Source organism: Meyerozyma guilliermondii, genomic scaffold, assembly GCF_000149425.1.
Source record: "Meyerozyma guilliermondii ATCC 6260 scaffold_4 genomic scaffold, whole genome shotgun sequence".
In the NCBI taxonomy this organism is placed as follows: domain Eukaryota; kingdom Fungi; phylum Ascomycota; class Pichiomycetes; order Serinales; family Debaryomycetaceae; genus Meyerozyma; species Meyerozyma guilliermondii.
Window position 1 is genome coordinate 1,219,065 of NW_001809797.1, and position 19,056 is coordinate 1,238,120.

The window sequence follows — 19,056 nt, forward strand, 5'->3', positions numbered from 1 at the left end:
TCAAGATACTACCACGGTCCGATGAGCCATAAATATACACTCACAACGTCTACAGCTTGTATTTAGATACAAACCTAGCGTGTGATTTTGACCATTTATCAATCCATTCGCTTCCTGATGGCAAGAATGTGGTTCTAAGATGGAACGTTCCCTTGACTTGTCCAAACCCGTTTCCTGGGATACAACAAATACCAGTCTCTTCCAAAAGTGAGGTACAATAAAGTTCATCAACAGTGAGTTCCATTTGGTTTGCTGCCTCAAAAAGCCTACCATATGATTCTTTAGTGAAATTCAATTTGGGGAATAGATACATTGCACCCATTGGTTTATTACAGGTGATGTCCTCCATCTTATTGAAAGCAGCGTGCAATTTTGTTGCTCTTTCTTGAAGTTCACGGTGAATTCCCGTGGTCTCCTTGCGGTAAAGCTCGTAGGAAGGATCACCTTGTTTAGGAGGATTGACCATGAGTTCCACCAAAGCTTGACCAGATACAACAGAACATAAATTGATAGAAGCCAATTTAAAGACGACGTCTTTTACTTCTTGAGTGAAACCAACGAGTTCCATGTAGCCACCTCTTTGTCCGCACTCACCACTGACACCTTTCGAAGTGGAATGTAAAGAAGCAAGCTGAACATATTTGTACAATTCTGGGTTGGCTTCAAGCAATTCGTGGAGAACTTTTCGAACAGAAATGAATTCACGTTCAAAAATATTGTTTTGGTATACTTCGTCAGCAATGAGTACAATCCCATATTCGGCCGCAATATTTATGAGTTCCACGATGTCAGATCTTTCAAGAATGGCGCCAGTTGGGTTTCCTGGGTTGATAACAACCAAAGCGCTAATTTCAACTCCTTTTTGCTTATTCTGATGAATCAAGTCTCTGATAGAAGCAGGATTGGTAGCCCAATGGTTACTTTCATCAAGGAAATAGCCGATAGGCACGGCGTTGTTCAACGATATAGTAGCAGTGTACAGCGGATATTGAGGGATGGGAATAAGAAACCCAGACTTATCGCTAGTTGACAATATCTCAAACAAATAAGACACAGCGGCCGAAGCACCACCAGTCAAAAAGATGTTGTCGGGATTGGAAGGAAACCCATCACGCTTCGATATGAATTCAGCCACAGATTTCCGGATAAGGGAGTCACCTTGGGAATGCGAGTAAGCTCCTATAGATCCAATACTATCAAGGATATTCCTCGCACGAGATATAACATCTTTGGGGAACAAGTCGTCTGCTTCCGCTAATTTGGGATACTGAAGAATTGACAACACTTGGCGGTACCAAGTCAATGGCTCTTGACCCAATTGCTGAGGGTTACCAATATTAGCACTGATAATTCGATCAAACGTGAGACTCAGTGGATCCTGTTTCAATTTTGACCGAAGCTCGTCAGCACGAATCGGTATTTTTCCTCTGACAGCATATTTTGCTTCCAAAGTCAGCTGGTTCAAATCCTTGGCGCTAAGAGGAGCAGCTGGCATGAGAGAGAGGAATCGACGAGTATTTTCACATGAAGTGGCAGTCTTATAATATTCACTTGAAATGACTAGAAAAAGTATTTCGCGACCGCACATTCAATGCCGTCGCTAGATACCGAATTCAGGGGGAACCGTTTATCGTCGGATCAATGGATGGAGATTTGTGGACTTTAGCGAACCTGACTGGCAAATGAACAAATCGGTACATGCGACAAACTGATTGAATGGTATATCTTGTTTAGGCAAGAGATAAAGCCGTACATAAATTCTGATTACATGAGATGAATCAGTAAATTGCCCTATACTCTACGCTCCCTTAAAGTCTGGACTGTGGGCCTATTATGCCCATTATCAACAGCGAACGGAAGAGAAATTAAAGTATAGGTATAATTTCGCAGCCACCGTTACCCCAGATTTTTATCGTAAATTCGCGGAGTTCAGACCGTCGATATGTCTAAAAGGAGTCAGGTTTGTGACCGATGTCGATTAACCAAGCGGGCTTGTATAGGAGGTGGGGATACTTGTCTTGCTTGTCTAAGGGCTGATATAAAGTGCCAGGTGACAGTAAAACTAAAAAGAAAACGAAAACCAAATTCAAGTTTGGAAGATCTCGGAACAAACGATGATGGAATGAAAATCATAGCGCTAGAAAATCGTATCAAAGAACTAGAAAGCCAGTTAAAAGAAGATACAAGCAATGACCTTGTGTTTTGTCATTTGGGGAGATTATTGCCGGGATCAAAAGAATCCATCTTTGCTGGTTCAACTACGGGAGACTTCTTCATGAGACAAATTCAAAACGAGGTCAACGAAAAGATGACTCACAGCTATTCGTTCACTGAAACTGCATCTTTGGCTTTCCGTTCTACCAGTGAATTACACAGGCGGCTCAAAAATGCTGTCGATATATCATTCTTGAATGATTTAGATCAGGTCGAAATGATCACAAGTTATAAACGAGACTGGAACTCTTTATATCCATTCTTGGACGATGTTACGCCACAAACAATACTACCAAACAATGAGCTCGAGAAATTCACAACACATACAATCTATACCCATTTCATGATCATATGCATTCAATTGTTGTCAAATAATGACATTGCCAATGCTGCTACGCTCTTCCGGTTCTTGCAAGAAAAGTATTTGGTCAGTCTTATGGAACCACCCACCATGGCTGTTTTGAAATGCTATTTGGTCACTATGATCTACTTACAACTAGTGGGAAATCACGATCTATGTCTTCAATTCAATGGAATGGCAGTACGTCTAGCATTTTTGTTTGGACTTCACCGACACTCGTTTCGATTCAACTTCTCACCAGCCGAGGTCGAATTCAGAAAATCCTATTGGTGGTGTGTGTATATCCTTGACCTTCAGATAAGTTGCAACAATGGTTTGCCCAAACTTATCAAGGATGAAGATGTCGATACAGAATTGCCAACTGAGTTCAACAAACTTACCTTGCAAAATATTGAATACCCTCTTCCTGGTGAGAAAGCGAAAAACAGCGGCTTCGTTTTGCTAGTAAAGTTGTTCAAAGTCTTGAATGAAATCCTTGCTTCTCTTTATACAACGACAGAACGGAGAAATGGAGTTCCAAAGATTACTCTGTTAAGAAGAAAGTTAGATCACCTGGAGAGAAGAATTTCTATCAGTTCATGAAGAAACTTCCACAGAGAGAATAATCACTCTTTTATATTACTCCCTCATGATTCATCTATATCGACCGGGCCTTACGTTTCCGAAAGAGGTTGAGTTTTTTCAACACAGCTTGCAAGAAAGTGTAGTTTCGAGTCAAAAATTCATTATTCAATTTGAAAAAATCAAGAGCGAGGTGAATGGACGAGTACATGTCCTTTACTTGGTTGGATTTCATATGTTATTTCAGTGTTCTTTTACTACTACAATATGCTGACGTTTTTGGTTGTGACCCAATCAAATATCTCTCCCGAGTCATGAAAACTCGAAGAAGTATATCGAGACAGCCACAAGATGCTTGGATGAAGTTGTCGAAACGAAAATAATTTGGTGATCGGGTATCTGTGATATCCAACTGTTTCTTACATACTAAAGCGGATGAATGACATGATCAAAGGAATATGACACAAAGGATCTTAGCGTGATGGTTGAAACAGGGAATATTTTGGGGTCCCATTGGGAAGAACAATTGGAACTGTTATTTTTGAACGTCACCTCGGAGTCTTTGAATTTGGATTTATGAGTATATTTGACGATTTAAATGATAACTATGATTGCACTACGTTATCCACCATGTAGCTGCATGCTCCCAAATAGTTCTTTGGATCGCATAGTCTTTCCAAAAGTTGAGGCTCAACCTTACTCACAATTTTAGGATCTGTTTTCAACACGCTGAGAAGACTTGAGCCACTATCGTGGGCTTTAACACAGCTTTCATAAACAACATTATGTGCTGAGTGTCTACCAATAAAAGGAGCTATGCCCATCATAACTGCTTCTGCCACTATGAGTCCTCTACTTGAAGCAAGATTCTCGGCCATAGAGTCTGGTTTCACTACCAAACCCAGCAATGCTGTTCTTGCTTGATGAAGAGAACCTACTAAAACAATAAAGGATTCAGGAACGCAAAGCCACTCCAAGTGCCATGGACCTGAAGCTCTTTCAAAATCAACTACCATTGCGTCGAGTGCCAAGCTTGCATTTGCTCTCAAGATCTTTGAAGCTGCCAACATATACTCCGAAGATATTGGGTTTCTCTTCTGGGGCATTGTGGATGAGGCACCTCTATGTGTAACAAAAGGCTCGGAAACCTCGTTGATTTCATTTGAAGACATGGCGATGATATCCAAAGCGATCTTTCCAATTGAGCCACCAATGATAGCCAAGACGGAAACAATTTCTGCGATTCCATCTCTCGCTGCGTGCCAAGTAATTGAGGGATTTTCAAGTCCAAGAAGTTTGCTGAGCTCTGCTCTGACTTTCAATCCAACATCGGTTCCGCCCAAAGATGCCAATGTACCAGCTGCACCGCCAAACTGAGCCAAGAGACAACGTCTTTTCGTTTGCTCTAACCTTTCAATAGACCTTTGGATACCTGAAACCCATACAGCACACTTGTATCCAAATGTGATGGGTAGAGCTTGCTGGAAATGAGTCCTCCCTGGCATCGCAGAATCTTTATATTTTGCAGCCATTTCTTTCAAAGTTGCAACAATTCCTTGGAGATACGTTTCTACAAGACTAAGGGCATCTTTGATTTGCAACATGGAAGCATTGTCCATTATATCTTGCGTCGTTGCACCCCAATGCAAATACTCGCCTAAATCACCGGGAAACTTTTTTGTCAACTGATTCAAAAGAGGTAGGACACAATATCCAACATTGTCGGTTTCGTTGCCCATTAGTTCGTAGTCAAACTCAAAAGTCTCATTTTTGGCAATTTCGAAGATTTGATCTGCCTTCTCCTTTGGAATCACATTCAAGCTACCTTCAGCTTTGGCTAAGCATATCTCTGCTTCCACCATATACTTGACATATTGAACATCCGAAAAAATATCTCTTATTTTTTTGGTGCCGAAAATATTTTGAAATAGCCTCGAGTTGTAGACGGTGGACATTGGTAACCGCTTATAGTGGGGTCAATATGGTATTTTTATACATGGTCTGTCAAGCCGACTGCTTAGCGAGCTGCGAATTTAATCCGATGGATTAATTTTCGACCCCGCATTTTCTGAGATGCATGAATTACAATATTTAAAGGTTGCAAAAATCATGGATCTTTCAAAGAAATGGCTAAAGACAATCATACCACATATCTTGGACTATCTGGGGAAGCTCTCTCAGTAGCACAAACATTGCTTATTGGGCTTCCTAGTTTCATACTTTTCGGTTACAATCAAGCTGGTCTTGGAAATGCCTTGTCGTTGCCTGTTTTTGGAAAGCATTTCCCAATGCTTTCTAAGATTGGTAAGGAAGGCTCAGAGCTCTCCAATGCGAGCACCTTGCAGGGTGTGGTAGTCTCGACGTTTTCATTGGGAGCTCTAGTTGGCGCGATTCTTTGCAACTTTTTCGGTGATAAAGTCGGCAGAAAGAAGGCTATCTATTTTGGTGCACTCCTCACTTTTATAGGTCAAGCCTTGGAGTGCTCAGCATTTCATATTCAGCCCAGCTCTGTATTGGTAGAACCGTGATCGGAATGGGAATTGGAGCCTTGAATATTACATGTTCCCAGCAATGGCAAAAGCGAGTGTTCGGAATCCGAAAAATAGAGGGAAAACATGTAGCCCCTAGATGGAAGCTTTTTATTTTCTTTTGGGGTACACTTTGACAAACTGGATTGGGTTGGGCTTTTCTACGTAACTCACAAAGAAAGTGAAGTCTCGTGGAGAATTCCTGTTGCAATTGGAGTACTTTTCAACTTACCATTGATATCATCTATCTTTCTACCTGAATCACCAAGAGTGGTTGATCACCAAGGGAAGACTAGATGAAGCCAAAGGAATAATAAGCGCCTTTCAAAAGGTTGATGTGGACCATGAAAAAGTTCTTGAAGAAGTGGAAATTATTGCAGATTCATACCGCTCAAGTTTGACTTCAAGTGGCTCTATGAGAGAATTATTCAAAATGGGAGAACAGAAAATCCTTATGAGATTTCTTATGGCTATGGCGCTTCAGTGCTTACAACAGATGAGCGGAGGAAATCTAATTTCGGTCTATTCTACTATTCTTTATCAAGAGAATCTTGGAATGAGTGGAACATTATCCAGAATTTTGTCTGGTTGTACTTTGACATTCAAGTTCTTTTGTGGATTTATTGCCTTTTTCACTGTTGACAGATTTGGTCGACGTCCATTGATTGCGGCTAGTGGTACTGGAATGGCGTGCTGTATGATGTTCCTTGCTATTTCAACGTCCCAGAAGCACAATAGCCATGCTAACATTGCATCAGTGTTTTTCATCTTTGCTTTCAATTTTTTCATTCCAATTGGATTTTTGGGATTGAATTGGTTGTATGTGGTGGAAATCAGTCCTACTCGGTTTAGAAACCATATTGCTGCTTTCTCCTCGGCGAATAATTGGATATGGAACTTTGTGGTAACAATGATTACACCTATTGCAATTCAGTCGATCGACTACAGATACTACATTATTTATGCTGTTATCGGCTTTTTGATTCCATTCATGGTTTATTTCTTCTTCCCCAAGACTGCAGGATTGACTTTGGAAGCAATTGATTTGGTCTTCATAAAAGCCAACTCTCCTTTTGATGTTGTTGCAACTGCAAAGAGGGAAAGAAAGTTTCTCTTGAATGGAGATCAGACCCAGAACTTACACGCTGAAATGTTGGAAAAGGCAGAGGTTCTGGTAGTTGACCGAGCAAGTATGGATTCGAAAAATGAAAGAGGTAATAAACCTTAAATTTGCAACCAATTGAAAAATTCCCGTAATTAAGCCAAATTAGTAATCAGAACAACGGAATATACGCGCTCTGCAAATCGGTCTTTGTGAAAGTTTGACTCATATAGATATGCGGGGTATTTCCATGGTACTTATGGCTTGGGTGCCACCATTGGGCCCCTTGTCGGCACAGCTCTTGTGGAGCACCATATCAATTGGAACTACTTCTACTTTATTCTCATAGGTTTAATGATCATTAATATCGCCAACATATACTTTGCATTCATGGGCATGGATGAGGACTTGAAACAGTTTGAGGTAGAGCACCAAACCTTACCTGATGTTACAGAAAGAAGTATCTTGGCTGATGCTTTAACCAACAAATTGACGTGGCTAGCATCACTTTTTGTCTTGTTTTACCAAGGCGGTGAGGTGAGTTTGGGAGGATGGAATTTGTGACTTTCCTTCGTGATTATAGACATCACAAAAATCCATCTGTTGGTTATGTTGCTTCAGGATACTGGTTTGGAGTCACCCTCGGCCGGTTATTATTGACGAGAAACCTTCACAAATATTTAAATCCCAGAAGGGGAACCACTGTGGTGGTCTGTGGTGCTATGGTTGCAATTTCGTTGGCTTGGGCCATAGACAATCTTATTGCGACCGGTGTATTTGTTTCCCTTGCTGGTGTGTGCATTGGCCCAATCTATTCATTGATGGTGCTTCACATTTCACGCCTCTTTCCCAGAAAAATTTTGGTGGTTTCATTGACAATTACCACTGCTTTTGGCTCTTCTGGAGGAGCATTGTTTCCCTTTTTGGTTGGACTCATATCTCAGTATATTGGAGCCATGACGGTTATGCCTGCGTTCATCATTATGTTTTCCATCATGTTCACATTCTGGATCTGTATGCCCAATCCTGCTCGTCTTCGTGGAAATGTGTTGCTCAAGATTTTATGGTAATGAGCGTGAAGCTGCATTGTAGGCCAGGAAGGTCAAGCTCTGGAAATGGAGGTCTTCAACGTTGGTTTTATGATAGAGGTACTTGGAGATGATGGTATGGTCCGCTAAGCACTATGAGGTACTATTGGACCATCCTGCCAGAGTTAGTTATGTTTGAGCTTGATGCTTTTGCAGTTATAGGCAAGAAGAATGTGTGAATGTAGTGGAATGGAAATTTTTGAGCCATTTGTAGTTATTGATTTTGTGAGTGCTAATCGCAGCTTCGCAGGGTGCAAATGAAAAATTGGAAGAAGAAAGATTGAGAATAATGCTCTGATAGTCGCCAAGAACCACATGCGAGAAGCAAGCGTCGGTGGTGGAACTGTGAGCTCCGTCCTTACGCCAAGACTTGCTTCTAACAAGTCTTGGCAAGGCACGGCACATCAGAAGCGTAGAATTACTCAGCTGATGAGTCGAATAAGGCGAAGCCGCATTCCGTAAAGTGCTATTTTAAGGTTTTGCAACATTTGCAAAATTTCGCAGCCATTTTATTTATTAAAAATGGGCATTTGGGTTGCGAATTTTTTGCCCAATTACAATTTTGTGCTTTGGTGTACGAAATCACGTTGTCTAGCTTCCAGTTGGCCAACTATCTTTCTTTGGGCCATTGGTAAAGCTTGTATCTCTTTGAAACTAGAGGCATAGGTGCGAGCCGCACCGAGTGTCATTTGTAGCAATTCGGTCATAATGCGGAAATACGTACTAATTGGGAAATTCGGCCGCTTGATTTTTCATCCATTTTATCCGCCTAATGGCCGAAATGGACCATTTCCAGGGTATATAAAGCCCGCAATCGACTGGAATCACTACAACAGAATGGCTAAACAAGTATATTTTATAGCTGGTGCTTCTCGTGGAATTGGCCTTAGCTTGGCTACCTACTTGAGTAAGAAACCTGAGAATGTGGTATTTGCAACCGCTAGAAACCCTTCTTCTTCCTCTGGTTTGCAAGAATTAAGCAAGGTGGCTGACAATGTACACGTTGTGACTTTGGACTTGAACGATGAAAAGACATTTGAAACCGCCAAAGCTGAGGTTTTGAAAATTACCGACTCCATTGATGTGTTTATCTGTAATGCAGGTATTAGTACCGCTCATACCCAAATTTTGGACACTCCAAAGGAGCAATTTCCTCAGCCACTACGTTATCCAATGCTCTTGGACCAATTCTTTTGATCCGGGCTTTCTACGACTTGGTGAAAAGGGGTACTCAAAAGAAGGTGATTTTCGTGTCAAGTATGGTTGGAACCATAAGTGAGTATCCTACCTACAGTACTTCTGCCTATGGACAATCCAAGGCTGCGCTCAACCACAGCATTAGACAGCTCGGGCGTGAGCTTGCAGAAGAGAATTTATCGTGGTCCCTGTCCACCCAGGCTTGGTCGGTACTGAATTGCTCTTCGGTGCCAAAGACCAGTATCTTGCCAATAACCCAGAATTTGCGCCCATTTTTGCTCCTGGAGGCCACATTACCCCAGACGAAAGTGCTGAGAAGTTGGCGATTTTGATAGAAAATCTCAAGAAGGAAGACTCAAACAAATTCTGGAGCTACGATGGTACTGAGGTTCCATGGTAATTATTATTTAGAACTAATAATTACAAAGTCTTCTTTTTTAATTTACTTGCGAATCATATACCAAGAAAAATATCCGGCAGGATCATGGCGTCATCTAGTTCCTTCATCCATGATTCAGCAACATAGTCAAAATCGATATTGAAGTCAAATAATGGCGACGCACTATCAGTCGACAGACTCGTGCTCGACCCAAAGCTTTCTTCCGAATAAGATATATCTTCCAAACCACTGTCATACAAGTCTATAATCTCCAGCAATTGTTCTTTCGTGTAACGGAAGCGCCAGATCTTATCAAATGCACCAGTGTTGAGATTTGTTCCATCGCTGAGAAATTCCACAGTATCTCTAATTTTTTCAGCCGGCCTCGGGTCCATTTGGAACTGGAATATAAGTCTACGTAGACTCTGCCAGTAGATTTTACAGCAAATTTCGGATTTGGTTGTTACCTTTTGAAGCAAAAAATGAGTGTCAGTGTCTTCTTTTCCATAGATCGCATCATAGTGGTGAAGATGGTACCTCAATCGAGTCAAAGTTGAAAGACCCGTGAAGCTCGAACGTTGCAAAGTAGAGATAAAGAATTTGGTGGTGACGAGAGCACCCATGGGGCCATAGTACTGTTTAGGGTCGTCGGCAATGAACGTCACTATTGGCAAAAGTTCAGTGACAGTAAGCTGAATTATTTTTTTCTCGTAATGAAACGCCATCTGAATGTCATTCTTGTGCTCAAAGTACACTCTTATATGAGTGTAAAGCGAGAGTAGAAAAGTACCGTAGTTAAGTAACGATTTTATCGAAAGGGCCTTGTGATGCACATAGATGGCGGAAGCATTTTTTGGCATAGTAGTCAATTTTCCCTTCAAAGTGCCCAAGACGGTTTCCATTAGAGTCTCCATTAATTGAACATACTCCGCAAGCTTGGATACCTTTGTCGTTCCTGTCTTGTTCAGAACTAGCTCGATCATGTCTCGCAATGTTGCCAACAAAGGACTCAGGTTTCCAAAGAATGAGACAATGGCCATTTCTAATTCTACATTTGGAGTATTAGACGCTTCTGAAGTTAAGTCACCTACTGGTAACAACGTCTTGGTACTCGTGCTCCTGATTGCTACTAGGGGAGTTCCTATGAGGGTAGCTTCCATAGTATCGAGAATGGTAATTAGATGCCACAATTTTCCTCTTAAGTTACACTCTCTGGGACTGAAGTTTTCCGGTTTTTCGGTCTAGTTGCAACTGGTATGCCATATGAACTAGTGTGCTTGTGAGAACACTGTCCCCATCGCTTTGGGAACTCGGGTGTATCGGGTACCACTCTATGAAATAGTCGAAGACAGGTAGCGAGCTGTAAAACAGGTAAATAAATTTCGTTTCGGATCGTATGCTGGCGCAAACACAGCTTTGCCAAGGAAATTTTTTGGATGTAAGAGACTCTGTTTGAAAAGTCGGTTTCAAAACTTCTCAAGAGACCTAAGAAACTGAGCACTGTCAAAAGTATTCCTACATTTGCTAGGTCGGAGTTCTGAGTGAGTCTGAGGACACAACTCCGTTTCCTCTTGGTTCGAGGATCCGCGCCATATCGTCGTTGAACATAACGTAGTCGACTAGGGGCACGAAGAAATACACTTCATCAAAAAAGCACTTGATTGAATGCAAAACAGCGTTTTTTTCTGGGAAGGACTTCCTCTATTCGTTCGACTAAAGGTCTTTGATCCTCTACCCCTGATCTCTCCTGGGGTGTGTTGTCAGTTGAAATTTTCCACGTCTGAAGAAATCTAAGAGCTGGTTCTTTTCGTTCGATGAAAGACCATTCCAAAGGGGACCTCGCTGAAGAGGTTGTATTGTCTTCAAAATACAAGTCATGAAAGTCTATTGTATCTTCGTGACCCGTCACGTAGTGATCTGGCATATCTGTGGCTAGTTTGGTGACTTTAGCTTTGGGTTTCTTCGTGACAGACTTTGAAACTTTGAAAACATGCAGCGCCATGCCTCCTTTTATCAGGAGAAGATCGTTATTTTCATCGAAAACACATAGATTAGGGGTTTTGTTCTTTATGCACGATGAGCACGGCGACTCCTTGTCACACTTTATACGCTTTTCTCGGCATCTTCTACAGGTTAGCGTTGGTCTTCTGGGCATCAAGGAAGAAGCTGAGATCTCAAAATCTGATCAGGTGACAGTTTGAGGTGGGGGAATAATTGGGTAAAAACGGACAAAGCAGTCAGATTAGAGTACTAAAGAATAGTGTGTAGTTGTGATACTAAATGTGATAACAATTTTATTTGTTTCATTTTTAAATTTTATTGGTTTCATTTTTAACGTAAATCATACAACTTGAAAACAAGGTTTTGCAGCATTGCATTTGCAGCCAACTTTCCACAAAAGTTCAGCTTTACGAGAATTCCAGATTTTACAAAATCTTCAATAGAGTTTTCTCCTCCTTCTCACTTTCCAAACGCTTGCTCATTGGCAATGGCAATCATTTTTTTCGCTCCCTCAGAATAGCTCTCGTCAGACTCAATTTCCGCCAAGAGAAATTCTCTCAATGCTTCGATTCCTCCGATTTCCATGACATCTTCAGGTCCACCCCTATCTTTGTGCTGAGTTTCAGCGACATCATTGGGGAAACCAGGAAAGTCTGGTCCCACCAAACCTTTAAGAAATGCTTCTCTTTGGGTCAAAGCGTACTTCAAGTTCGTTTGGCACAACGGAGCCGAAGGAATGTAGAACACCAGCGAGTCGTGGTCTCCCAAATGTTCATTATCCACGGCATGAATCAAGTCACAGTGCCAGTAAACCATATCCCCAGGTTGCACTTTTGGAATGTGGACCATTAAATCGCTTAATTTGAGTTCAGGATGAGTGTTGTCGTTGAACTCAAGACCTTTTCCTGGATATGCGCCAGGCATACGACCATCAAGAGTCAATTCGTCGTTTTCGTCAAAATAAGGCTTCAACATGTAGTAGGCAGTGACTTCTCTAACAAGAGGAGCAAAGAGAATCGAACCTTCTTTTGGTGCAATTTCCGATGCCGCTAACCAACCTTGGAAACTTCTGAAGATACTGCAAGTTCCCTGAGACTCGTAGTAGTCCATATCGGCATCAAGACGGCCTTGAATGTCGTATGGGTCAAACTCTTCCCACTTACCTTCAAAGATCTTGCGGTAACTTTGAACGTACAGTTTGTCTTCCCACCGCTCCAAAGACCCTCCATCCGCATGAGGACCAAGCGAGAAGAACTTATCACCGGCGTTTCTGATTCTCAAGCGATCAGCATAGGAAAGATTCTTGTCAAGACAAATGAGAGAATCTTCGTCAGTGTGCCAAAGGTGGTTCATAAAGTTCATAGTTTTCATCATATTGGGGTGGCTGCGAGCCTCAACTTGTGCCTTGGACCAGTACAACTCGTAAACCACGGGCGAATCTTTGGGGAAACCTTTTGTAGTAGGGTTCTTGGCGGTATAGTCCACTACTTGATTTTTCCATTCAACGACCTTTCCTTTGGGAACCACATTGCGAATAACCACACACCCTCTCTTAAAGATATCAGCACGTTCAGCTTCACTGAGTGAGTCGAGCTTAGAAAATTCAACAGAAGGGATTATTGAAGGTCCTTTAGCCTTGATTTCTTCAATTCCTTTCGAAAGTGCCACCTTTAACCGTAACCAACTTTCTTTCAAAGCCTGAGGATCTTTCACCAACTCTTTTTTCAATTGAGTAAACTTCTGCTCGTTCAAGTGTTCCAGTTCTCCAGAAAAAGATGTGAAAACAGAAGAGATGTCTCCACTGAGTCTGACTTTGGCTTTAGAGAGATCTATTCTGCGAAGTCCTGCCAAAGAGGGTAACTTTGATTCTGTCAAAACTTTTGTCGTCATTTCTGTGTTTTTTGGGTATTGAGATCTGTTATGCACTTCATGGGTCGGTAGGTGGTGTTTATATATTCTTCAGAGAATCTTCGACCCCACAAATTGCAACCGTTCCCAATCGGGTATCGCGCCCGCAATTGCAACCGCCCCGATTGGGTATCCCGCCCGCCGTGCGGAGTACCTAAAATGGGACCCCGCCCGCACTTTTCGGTTGCAACAGATGTCAGGATTTGTGACTACAAAGTTTCCAATTTCCAAAAGAAAGGTAAGTTTGGGAGCCAGCTCACTGCTCAAGGGTAATACTAACGCAGAGGTCCTTAGTGGGCTTGTCTTAGTTGCCGCTCAAGACGAAAAAAATGTATCGTTGATTCTGGGCCAAAAAAAATGCCGAAATTGCAAAAAAAAGTCAGTTGAGTGTAAGTGGGATGAAATTGCAAACATTCCGGCTCAGGAATCCGATTTGGAATCAGACGATGCGATGGAAAACATCTACGAAAACATATTCTATAGAAATGATCAAACCAAGCCGCAATTTGTTTGCTCGACCCAACCATTGTCGCTGCTTCTTAGCAGAGATTCCTACTTGTGCTTCGATGGAGATTTTTTTGGATTATATTATCCATGGAGGGGCCAGGAAAATGAAGTTCATGTTGAGTCCCGTCAGGACATGGCGCTCAGAAAATTTATCGATAGCCAGGGAGCATATATAGTTCCTTCGGCTGTGGAGAGAAAACGATTAATTCTGTTATTTTTGACGAATTTGTACCCCTTATTTCCTGTTGTTTCCAGAAATTCATTGGAAGACGCATCCCAGGTGCCTCTCATATTGTTGAACGCTATCATGTTGTGTGCAACTCGTTTCGACACCGAGGTGGGCCAAGTCTCAGTGAGAACCAGACTCAAACAATTTTACGAAAGATGTAAACTTTTGGAGCTCGTAGAGCATAATAAGATAGTGTTGATCCAATCTTATTTGCTCTTGTCTATTCATGAGGAGGGAATCAGCGGCGCTAGAGATTCCAAAGAATATATCACGAAAGCTTGCAACCTTTGCGGTGAGCTTTGTATCACCAATATTTCGGGAACAAACGACATATCTGAGTTGAGTTCTTCTGAGTTGAACAACTTGGTGAGATTGAAGTACTGGAAAGGTCTTCTCAGACGACTTTTTTGGGTTTCGTTTAGCCTTGACAGGTTAGTATCTGCTACAAGTGGAAGAGAAATGTACTACGATCGGAAAGATTTGATTATTGACGATTTGTCGTTGGATGATTTTGAACCTGGTGAGTATCAAGTGAGCGATCTTGCGGCATGTAATAAAATGGTTAGTTTGGCAAAACTTGTGGAAAGAGTCCAATGCTCCCACTATCGACCTCCGACCCATCGCACAGTTGACACACAATTGAAAAACGATATCCTTAGCTGGACTTTGGACGAAAACATTACTAACGAACTGATTCGTAAACTCTTGGAAGTTTACCATGCCTACATTGCTATTTTAACCTTTCGGTGTCGAATAGATACTGTAGGATTAATACTCAAGAGCAGAGACAGTGGAGCACTGGGCTTATTTGATAAAGAAGAACGTTTACCGCTACAAGAGTATTCCATCAAAATCATGTGTTTGGCAGCTTCGGAGCCTCTTGTGCACCATGTATTGGTGGTACATGCCGTGCTACATGTTATTGCTTTGAATCAACTCGAGTTCAATACATCTTCCTATAGTAGTGACAAACCTGAAAATTATTACGCTGAGGTTACTGGAATGGCAAAGCTGGTGCTCACGGACCTCAGAAAATACTGGTGGTTTGCTGGAGCAGCTTTAAGGCTTTGTAATGTGATTTGGGAACTGAACATTTAAATTTAATCTATTCATCTAAAAAATCAACCCGTTTAATGAGTTCTAAAGAATTAAACTTTCTCAACATGGTCAAGCAGAGGTTTGTTATCTGGTACGAAAGTCTCTTCGCCTACCATTTCCACCTTTGTCTTGTACATTTTGAACTTTCTTTGAGGCACTCTGCAGAAGTACATCTCGTCAATCTCATCCAAACTTCGTCCAGCAGTTTCTGGAACATAGAAGTAGAAGAAAATCCAAAACAAAATTCCACAACCGGCAAAGATGAACATGGTACTTGAACCCAAGTTTCCTTCGTCCGGGTTGAAAATGTACGGAATGATAAACAGCCATAACATGTTTCCCAAAAGATTGCAAGTCATCGAGATTGCAAAAGTCTTGGTCCGCAATGCACTTGTAGGATTTTCCATGGAAATTGGATAGCAAACGCATCCCAAACCCAAGTTGTACCAGAAGCCGTACATCATCATGAAAGCAATGGTGGTATTAAGTGAGTTCTTCTGTTTGTCAAGACCAGTTCCTCCAATGATAAAGTTGACAATGTTGAGAGCTGCGACTCCCCAAAGTATGGTTGTACGACGACCAATTCGATCTACCACAAACAAAGCAGCGATACAGCCGGCAACAGATTGAACTTGAGCTCCAATTGTGAACTTAAAAGACTTTGACTCAGAAAATCCGGCTAGCTGAAACCAATAAGCTGTGTAATTGATTGTGAATGCTACACCCGAAAATGGCTGAAACAAAAATGGCACCGCTGCAACCAAAGTTCTCTTTCTGTTAATTCCTTTGAAGCAATCGAGATATGTGTAACCTTGTTGCACTGCTTCTGCTTCCTTGATAGTAGTTTGAACCACCAAGACCTGTTTTTTTGCGTCCTCTTCGCTTCCCAAGATTTTTTTGTAGCAATTTTCTGCCTTTTCCGGTTGTTCTTTGATGATATGATAGACGGGAGACTCTGGAACAAACAAAACCAACACTAAAGCAACGGCAGCAAGGCCCCATTGAGAAGCGAACATGGATCTGTATGCCCATTTTGTAGTGTTATTAGCTTGCGAATAGTTGATAATGAAACAGACCAAAGGACCAATGGAGTATGATATGTTACACAACGTAGTAGCAAAGCCCCTCAATGGCAAAGGTGTGACATCGGCGACGTATCCAGCTGCTGAAACCTGAAGTGTTCCAAGACAAATTGCGATCAAAGTTTTCGAGGCAAGAAATGTTTGCACGGTGGTGGAGGAAAATTGAAAACCAACCAACCCGGCGCCAACTGCAATTGCACCAAATATCACCCATTTTTTACCAACTCTGTCGGCAAGAAACGAGGCCAAGTTCTGCCCCACCATCTGAGCAACCAAGGGTACACCAAGAAATGCCGACTGCCATTTGGCTTCGATTGCATAAGTTCCATCTGAAAGCTGTACTCCAAAATCCTCTCTGAATTTGGCAATGGAGATCACAATTCCACCTGCCTGTGACTCAAAAGATGTCAATATAAGCGCAAAAACCATAGTGGAGATGCAGTAAACTGCATCAGGATATTTTTTCACCGTCTGCCATTTCGTTCTCTTTCGCTCGGTATACTCCAGTGCCAACACTTCCTTCACCAAGTCGTCGGATTCCTCTTGCTCAACAATATTGATACTCTTTTGGGACATGCTGTCTTTGTTGAAATGCACATTTTCAGCACAATATATAATGACATTTCACCCCAGATCTCATTGCCGCAAAATGCGGGGCATTTACGAGAATTGGCGTCCATCGGTGAGGGGCAGTAGCGGCTAATTTTTTGCGGCTAATTCGATGCGCGTAATATCGGAATCGTTTCATCTTCCCCGAATCGGTCTATAATAAGGGGGAGATCCTTCGTAGTTGCTAATGCAATTATTTCCCGCGCTCTTATGGGCACTACTTTGGCAATTGACCTCCGCGTTGGTACCCAAGAAAGATGTCAAGCCAAATGTGTTTGTTTTTACCGATATCAGTAATGAGCCCGATGATGCAGAGTCTCTCGTTCGTCTCTTATTGTACTCCAACGAAGTCTCCATTAAAGGAATTGTCGCAACGACATCGTACTGGCTCAATTATACCGTCCATGACGAAGATATTTACCCCATTCTTGACGCATACGAGAAGGTGTGGCCCAATTTGTTGAAGCACTCAAAAGATTATCCCACGGCGGATTCTTTACGGGAGCTCGTTAGTACTGGGTACAAGGCATATGGACTTGACGCTTTTCAAGCGGGCGAGCCGAGTTCGGGAGCCAAAAAATTGATATCTGCCATGAGTGAGATTCCGCAAAATGAAAAATTGGATATTCTTATGTGGGGAGGAGCTGGTGTTCTTGCTGAAGCTCTCAAATACTCTTCTGTCGAGCTCATTGATTCTGTCAGTGAAAAACTTCGAGTTTATTCGATTTCGGACCAGGACGATGCCGGGCCGTGGATCAGGACCAATTTTCCAAAAATTCAATACATCTCATCTCTGCATGGTTTTAACCAATATAGTCTTTCAACATGGGTGGGGATTTCTGGCGAACAGTACAACTTTTTTGATAAAGGTGGACCAGACAGCGACTTGGTATCCAAAGAGTGGCTTAAATCCAATATCATGAGTGTGGGACCTCTTGGAAAAGTGTATCCGGAACCAATGTTCATCATGGAGGGTGACACACCTTCCACACTTTTTGTTCTTCCAAATGGCCTCAACTATCCAGATAGTCCCAATTATGGAGGCTGGGGTGGTCGCTATGTTTTGGTGGACAATACTGGAAGATCTAGACATTATTCTGATGCCATCGACTATGCTTTGGGAAAAGATAACGAGACACATGTAAGTAACCAAGCTACAATTTGGCGCTGGAGAGCTGCCTATCAGAACGACTTTGCGGCAAGAATGCAATGGACTGTGAAGGACTTTAAAAGTGCTGTGCATGAGCCTATAATTATCGTCAATGGGTCTCTGACTTATGAGCCGTCCATTATAGAAGCTGCTGTCGATTCCAAAATCACAATAGATGCAAGCAAAAGCTATGATTTGAACAGCAGACTTTTTACTTTCAAATGGTTTCATTACCGGGAAATTAGTTTGACTCAAGCTAACATCTTGGAAGTTCCAGAAATACCAATAACCAAAGAAAATGAAATTGGTTCAAAAGTTTCTTTCAAGGTTCCCACCTTTAAGGAAGCATGTCACAGTATCTTTGGTCGTCCTCTCCAAAATTGCAAAGAGTACCATATAGTGTTGGAGGTTACTAATGATGGGACCCCTTCCATGTCTTCGTATAGACGGTTCATCATAAAGACAAACCAAGGTGAAAATGAGTTTGAGGAAGTGGAGTTGGCACAGAACTTTTTCAACGCTCCAGATCATGATGAACTTTGATGGAGAATATAAAATGAAGAGTTAGAGCTGATGTCGGGTTGACAGTCATAGTCACCACGAGTTATCTGTACTTACAAAAGATGAAGTTAGAAAATATGAAGTTATAAATCATGAGATTACAAAAGTTACGAAAGATACCACGAGGAAGTAAGTAGCTGATTGAACAGCCTTTTATCAATCAACGTTAACATCACAGAGAAAGAACGAAGTAATCGTAGCTAGTATACGGTCCAGAATATGACTCATATGCAGTCCCCAAAGCTGCAACTACAAGGAAAGTACGGTGTGCTTTACATCGATTGATCATCAATGTGAACCGATATTGTTTGAAGCATTAATGAAGACTTTAGAGGTTGTATTTCAAGTCTAGACTGAATTACCCCTTTTTCACTTTTTCCAAATGTGGTATCATTTGCAAAAATGTACCCTTTTGCAAGATTCTTCCAAATCTCAAATTAAAATCTGGATGAAACTATATAACACATGATCTGTATCAGCG

General features: G+C 41.8%; 13 protein-coding genes across 13 annotated transcripts; 6 read left to right on the forward strand and 7 right to left on the reverse strand. All coding sequences in view use genetic code 12, as the record gives it.

Moving 5' to 3' along the window:
- Positions 1 to 49: 49 nt before the first annotated feature.
- Positions 50 to 1,588, reverse strand: PGUG_03925 (uncharacterized protein; the record flags this gene model as incomplete). Its single annotated transcript, XM_001484494.1, has 1 exon — positions 50 to 1,588. The coding sequence occupies one exon, from the start codon at positions 1,586 to 1,588 to the stop codon at positions 50 to 52; it is 1,539 nt and encodes a 512-aa protein (XP_001484544.2).
- A 354-nt stretch (positions 1,589 to 1,942) lies between these two features.
- PGUG_03926 (uncharacterized protein) lies at positions 1,943 to 3,157 on the forward strand (the record flags this gene model as incomplete). Its single annotated transcript, XM_001484495.1, has 1 exon — positions 1,943 to 3,157. The coding sequence occupies one exon, from the start codon at positions 1,943 to 1,945 to the stop codon at positions 3,155 to 3,157; it is 1,215 nt and encodes a 404-aa protein (XP_001484545.2).
- A 584-nt stretch (positions 3,158 to 3,741) lies between these two features.
- Positions 3,742 to 5,091, reverse strand: PGUG_03927 (class-II fumarase/aspartase family protein; the record flags this gene model as incomplete). Its single annotated transcript, XM_001484496.1, has 1 exon — positions 3,742 to 5,091. The coding sequence occupies one exon, from the start codon at positions 5,089 to 5,091 to the stop codon at positions 3,742 to 3,744; it is 1,350 nt and encodes a 449-aa protein (XP_001484546.2).
- Positions 5,092 to 6,079: 988 nt separating this feature from the next.
- On the forward strand, positions 6,080 to 6,892 carry PGUG_03928 (uncharacterized protein; the record flags this gene model as incomplete). The annotated part of the gene is made up of 1 exon (XM_001484497.1): positions 6,080 to 6,892. The coding sequence occupies one exon, from the start codon at positions 6,080 to 6,082 to the stop codon at positions 6,890 to 6,892; it is 813 nt and encodes a 270-aa protein (XP_001484547.2).
- A 425-nt stretch (positions 6,893 to 7,317) lies between these two features.
- On the forward strand, positions 7,318 to 7,836 carry PGUG_03929 (uncharacterized protein; the record flags this gene model as incomplete). Its single annotated transcript, XM_001484498.1, has 1 exon — positions 7,318 to 7,836. The coding sequence occupies one exon, from the start codon at positions 7,318 to 7,320 to the stop codon at positions 7,834 to 7,836; it is 519 nt and encodes a 172-aa protein (XP_001484548.1).
- A 726-nt stretch (positions 7,837 to 8,562) lies between these two features.
- On the forward strand, positions 8,563 to 9,051 carry PGUG_03930 (uncharacterized protein; the record flags this gene model as incomplete). Its single annotated transcript, XM_001484499.1, has 1 exon — positions 8,563 to 9,051. The coding sequence occupies one exon, from the start codon at positions 8,563 to 8,565 to the stop codon at positions 9,049 to 9,051; it is 489 nt and encodes a 162-aa protein (XP_001484549.1).
- Positions 9,052 to 9,504: 453 nt separating this feature from the next.
- On the reverse strand, positions 9,505 to 10,590 carry PGUG_03931 (uncharacterized protein; the record flags this gene model as incomplete). Its single annotated transcript, XM_001484500.1, has 1 exon — positions 9,505 to 10,590. The coding sequence occupies one exon, from the start codon at positions 10,588 to 10,590 to the stop codon at positions 9,505 to 9,507; it is 1,086 nt and encodes a 361-aa protein (XP_001484550.2).
- Positions 10,591 to 11,075: 485 nt separating this feature from the next.
- On the reverse strand, positions 11,076 to 11,585 carry PGUG_03932 (Zn(II)2Cys6 transcription factor domain-containing protein; the record flags this gene model as incomplete). The annotated part of the gene is made up of 1 exon (XM_001484501.1): positions 11,076 to 11,585. One exon carries the CDS (start codon positions 11,583 to 11,585, stop codon positions 11,076 to 11,078), a length of 510 nt encoding a protein of 169 aa, XP_001484551.2.
- A 305-nt stretch (positions 11,586 to 11,890) lies between these two features.
- PGUG_03933 (DUF1479 domain-containing protein) lies at positions 11,891 to 13,321 on the reverse strand (the record flags this gene model as incomplete). Its single annotated transcript, XM_001484502.1, has 1 exon — positions 11,891 to 13,321. The coding sequence occupies one exon, from the start codon at positions 13,319 to 13,321 to the stop codon at positions 11,891 to 11,893; it is 1,431 nt and encodes a 476-aa protein (XP_001484552.2).
- Positions 13,322 to 13,532: 211 nt separating this feature from the next.
- On the forward strand, positions 13,533 to 15,173 carry PGUG_03934 (uncharacterized protein; the record flags this gene model as incomplete). Its single annotated transcript, XM_001484503.1, has 1 exon — positions 13,533 to 15,173. One exon carries the CDS (start codon positions 13,533 to 13,535, stop codon positions 15,171 to 15,173), a length of 1,641 nt encoding a protein of 546 aa, XP_001484553.2.
- Positions 15,174 to 15,223: 50 nt separating this feature from the next.
- On the reverse strand, positions 15,224 to 16,831 carry PGUG_03935 (uncharacterized protein; the record flags this gene model as incomplete). The annotated part of the gene is made up of 1 exon (XM_001484504.1): positions 15,224 to 16,831. One exon carries the CDS (start codon positions 16,829 to 16,831, stop codon positions 15,224 to 15,226), a length of 1,608 nt encoding a protein of 535 aa, XP_001484554.2.
- A 220-nt stretch (positions 16,832 to 17,051) lies between these two features.
- On the forward strand, positions 17,052 to 18,557 carry PGUG_03936 (DUF1593 domain-containing protein; the record flags this gene model as incomplete). Its single annotated transcript, XM_001484505.1, has 1 exon — positions 17,052 to 18,557. The coding sequence occupies one exon, from the start codon at positions 17,052 to 17,054 to the stop codon at positions 18,555 to 18,557; it is 1,506 nt and encodes a 501-aa protein (XP_001484555.2).
- Positions 17,685 to 18,245, reverse strand: PGUG_03937 (uncharacterized protein; the record flags this gene model as incomplete). Its single annotated transcript, XM_001484506.1, has 1 exon — positions 17,685 to 18,245. One exon carries the CDS (start codon positions 18,243 to 18,245, stop codon positions 17,685 to 17,687), a length of 561 nt encoding a protein of 186 aa, XP_001484556.2.
- Positions 18,558 to 19,056: the final 499 nt, after the last annotated feature.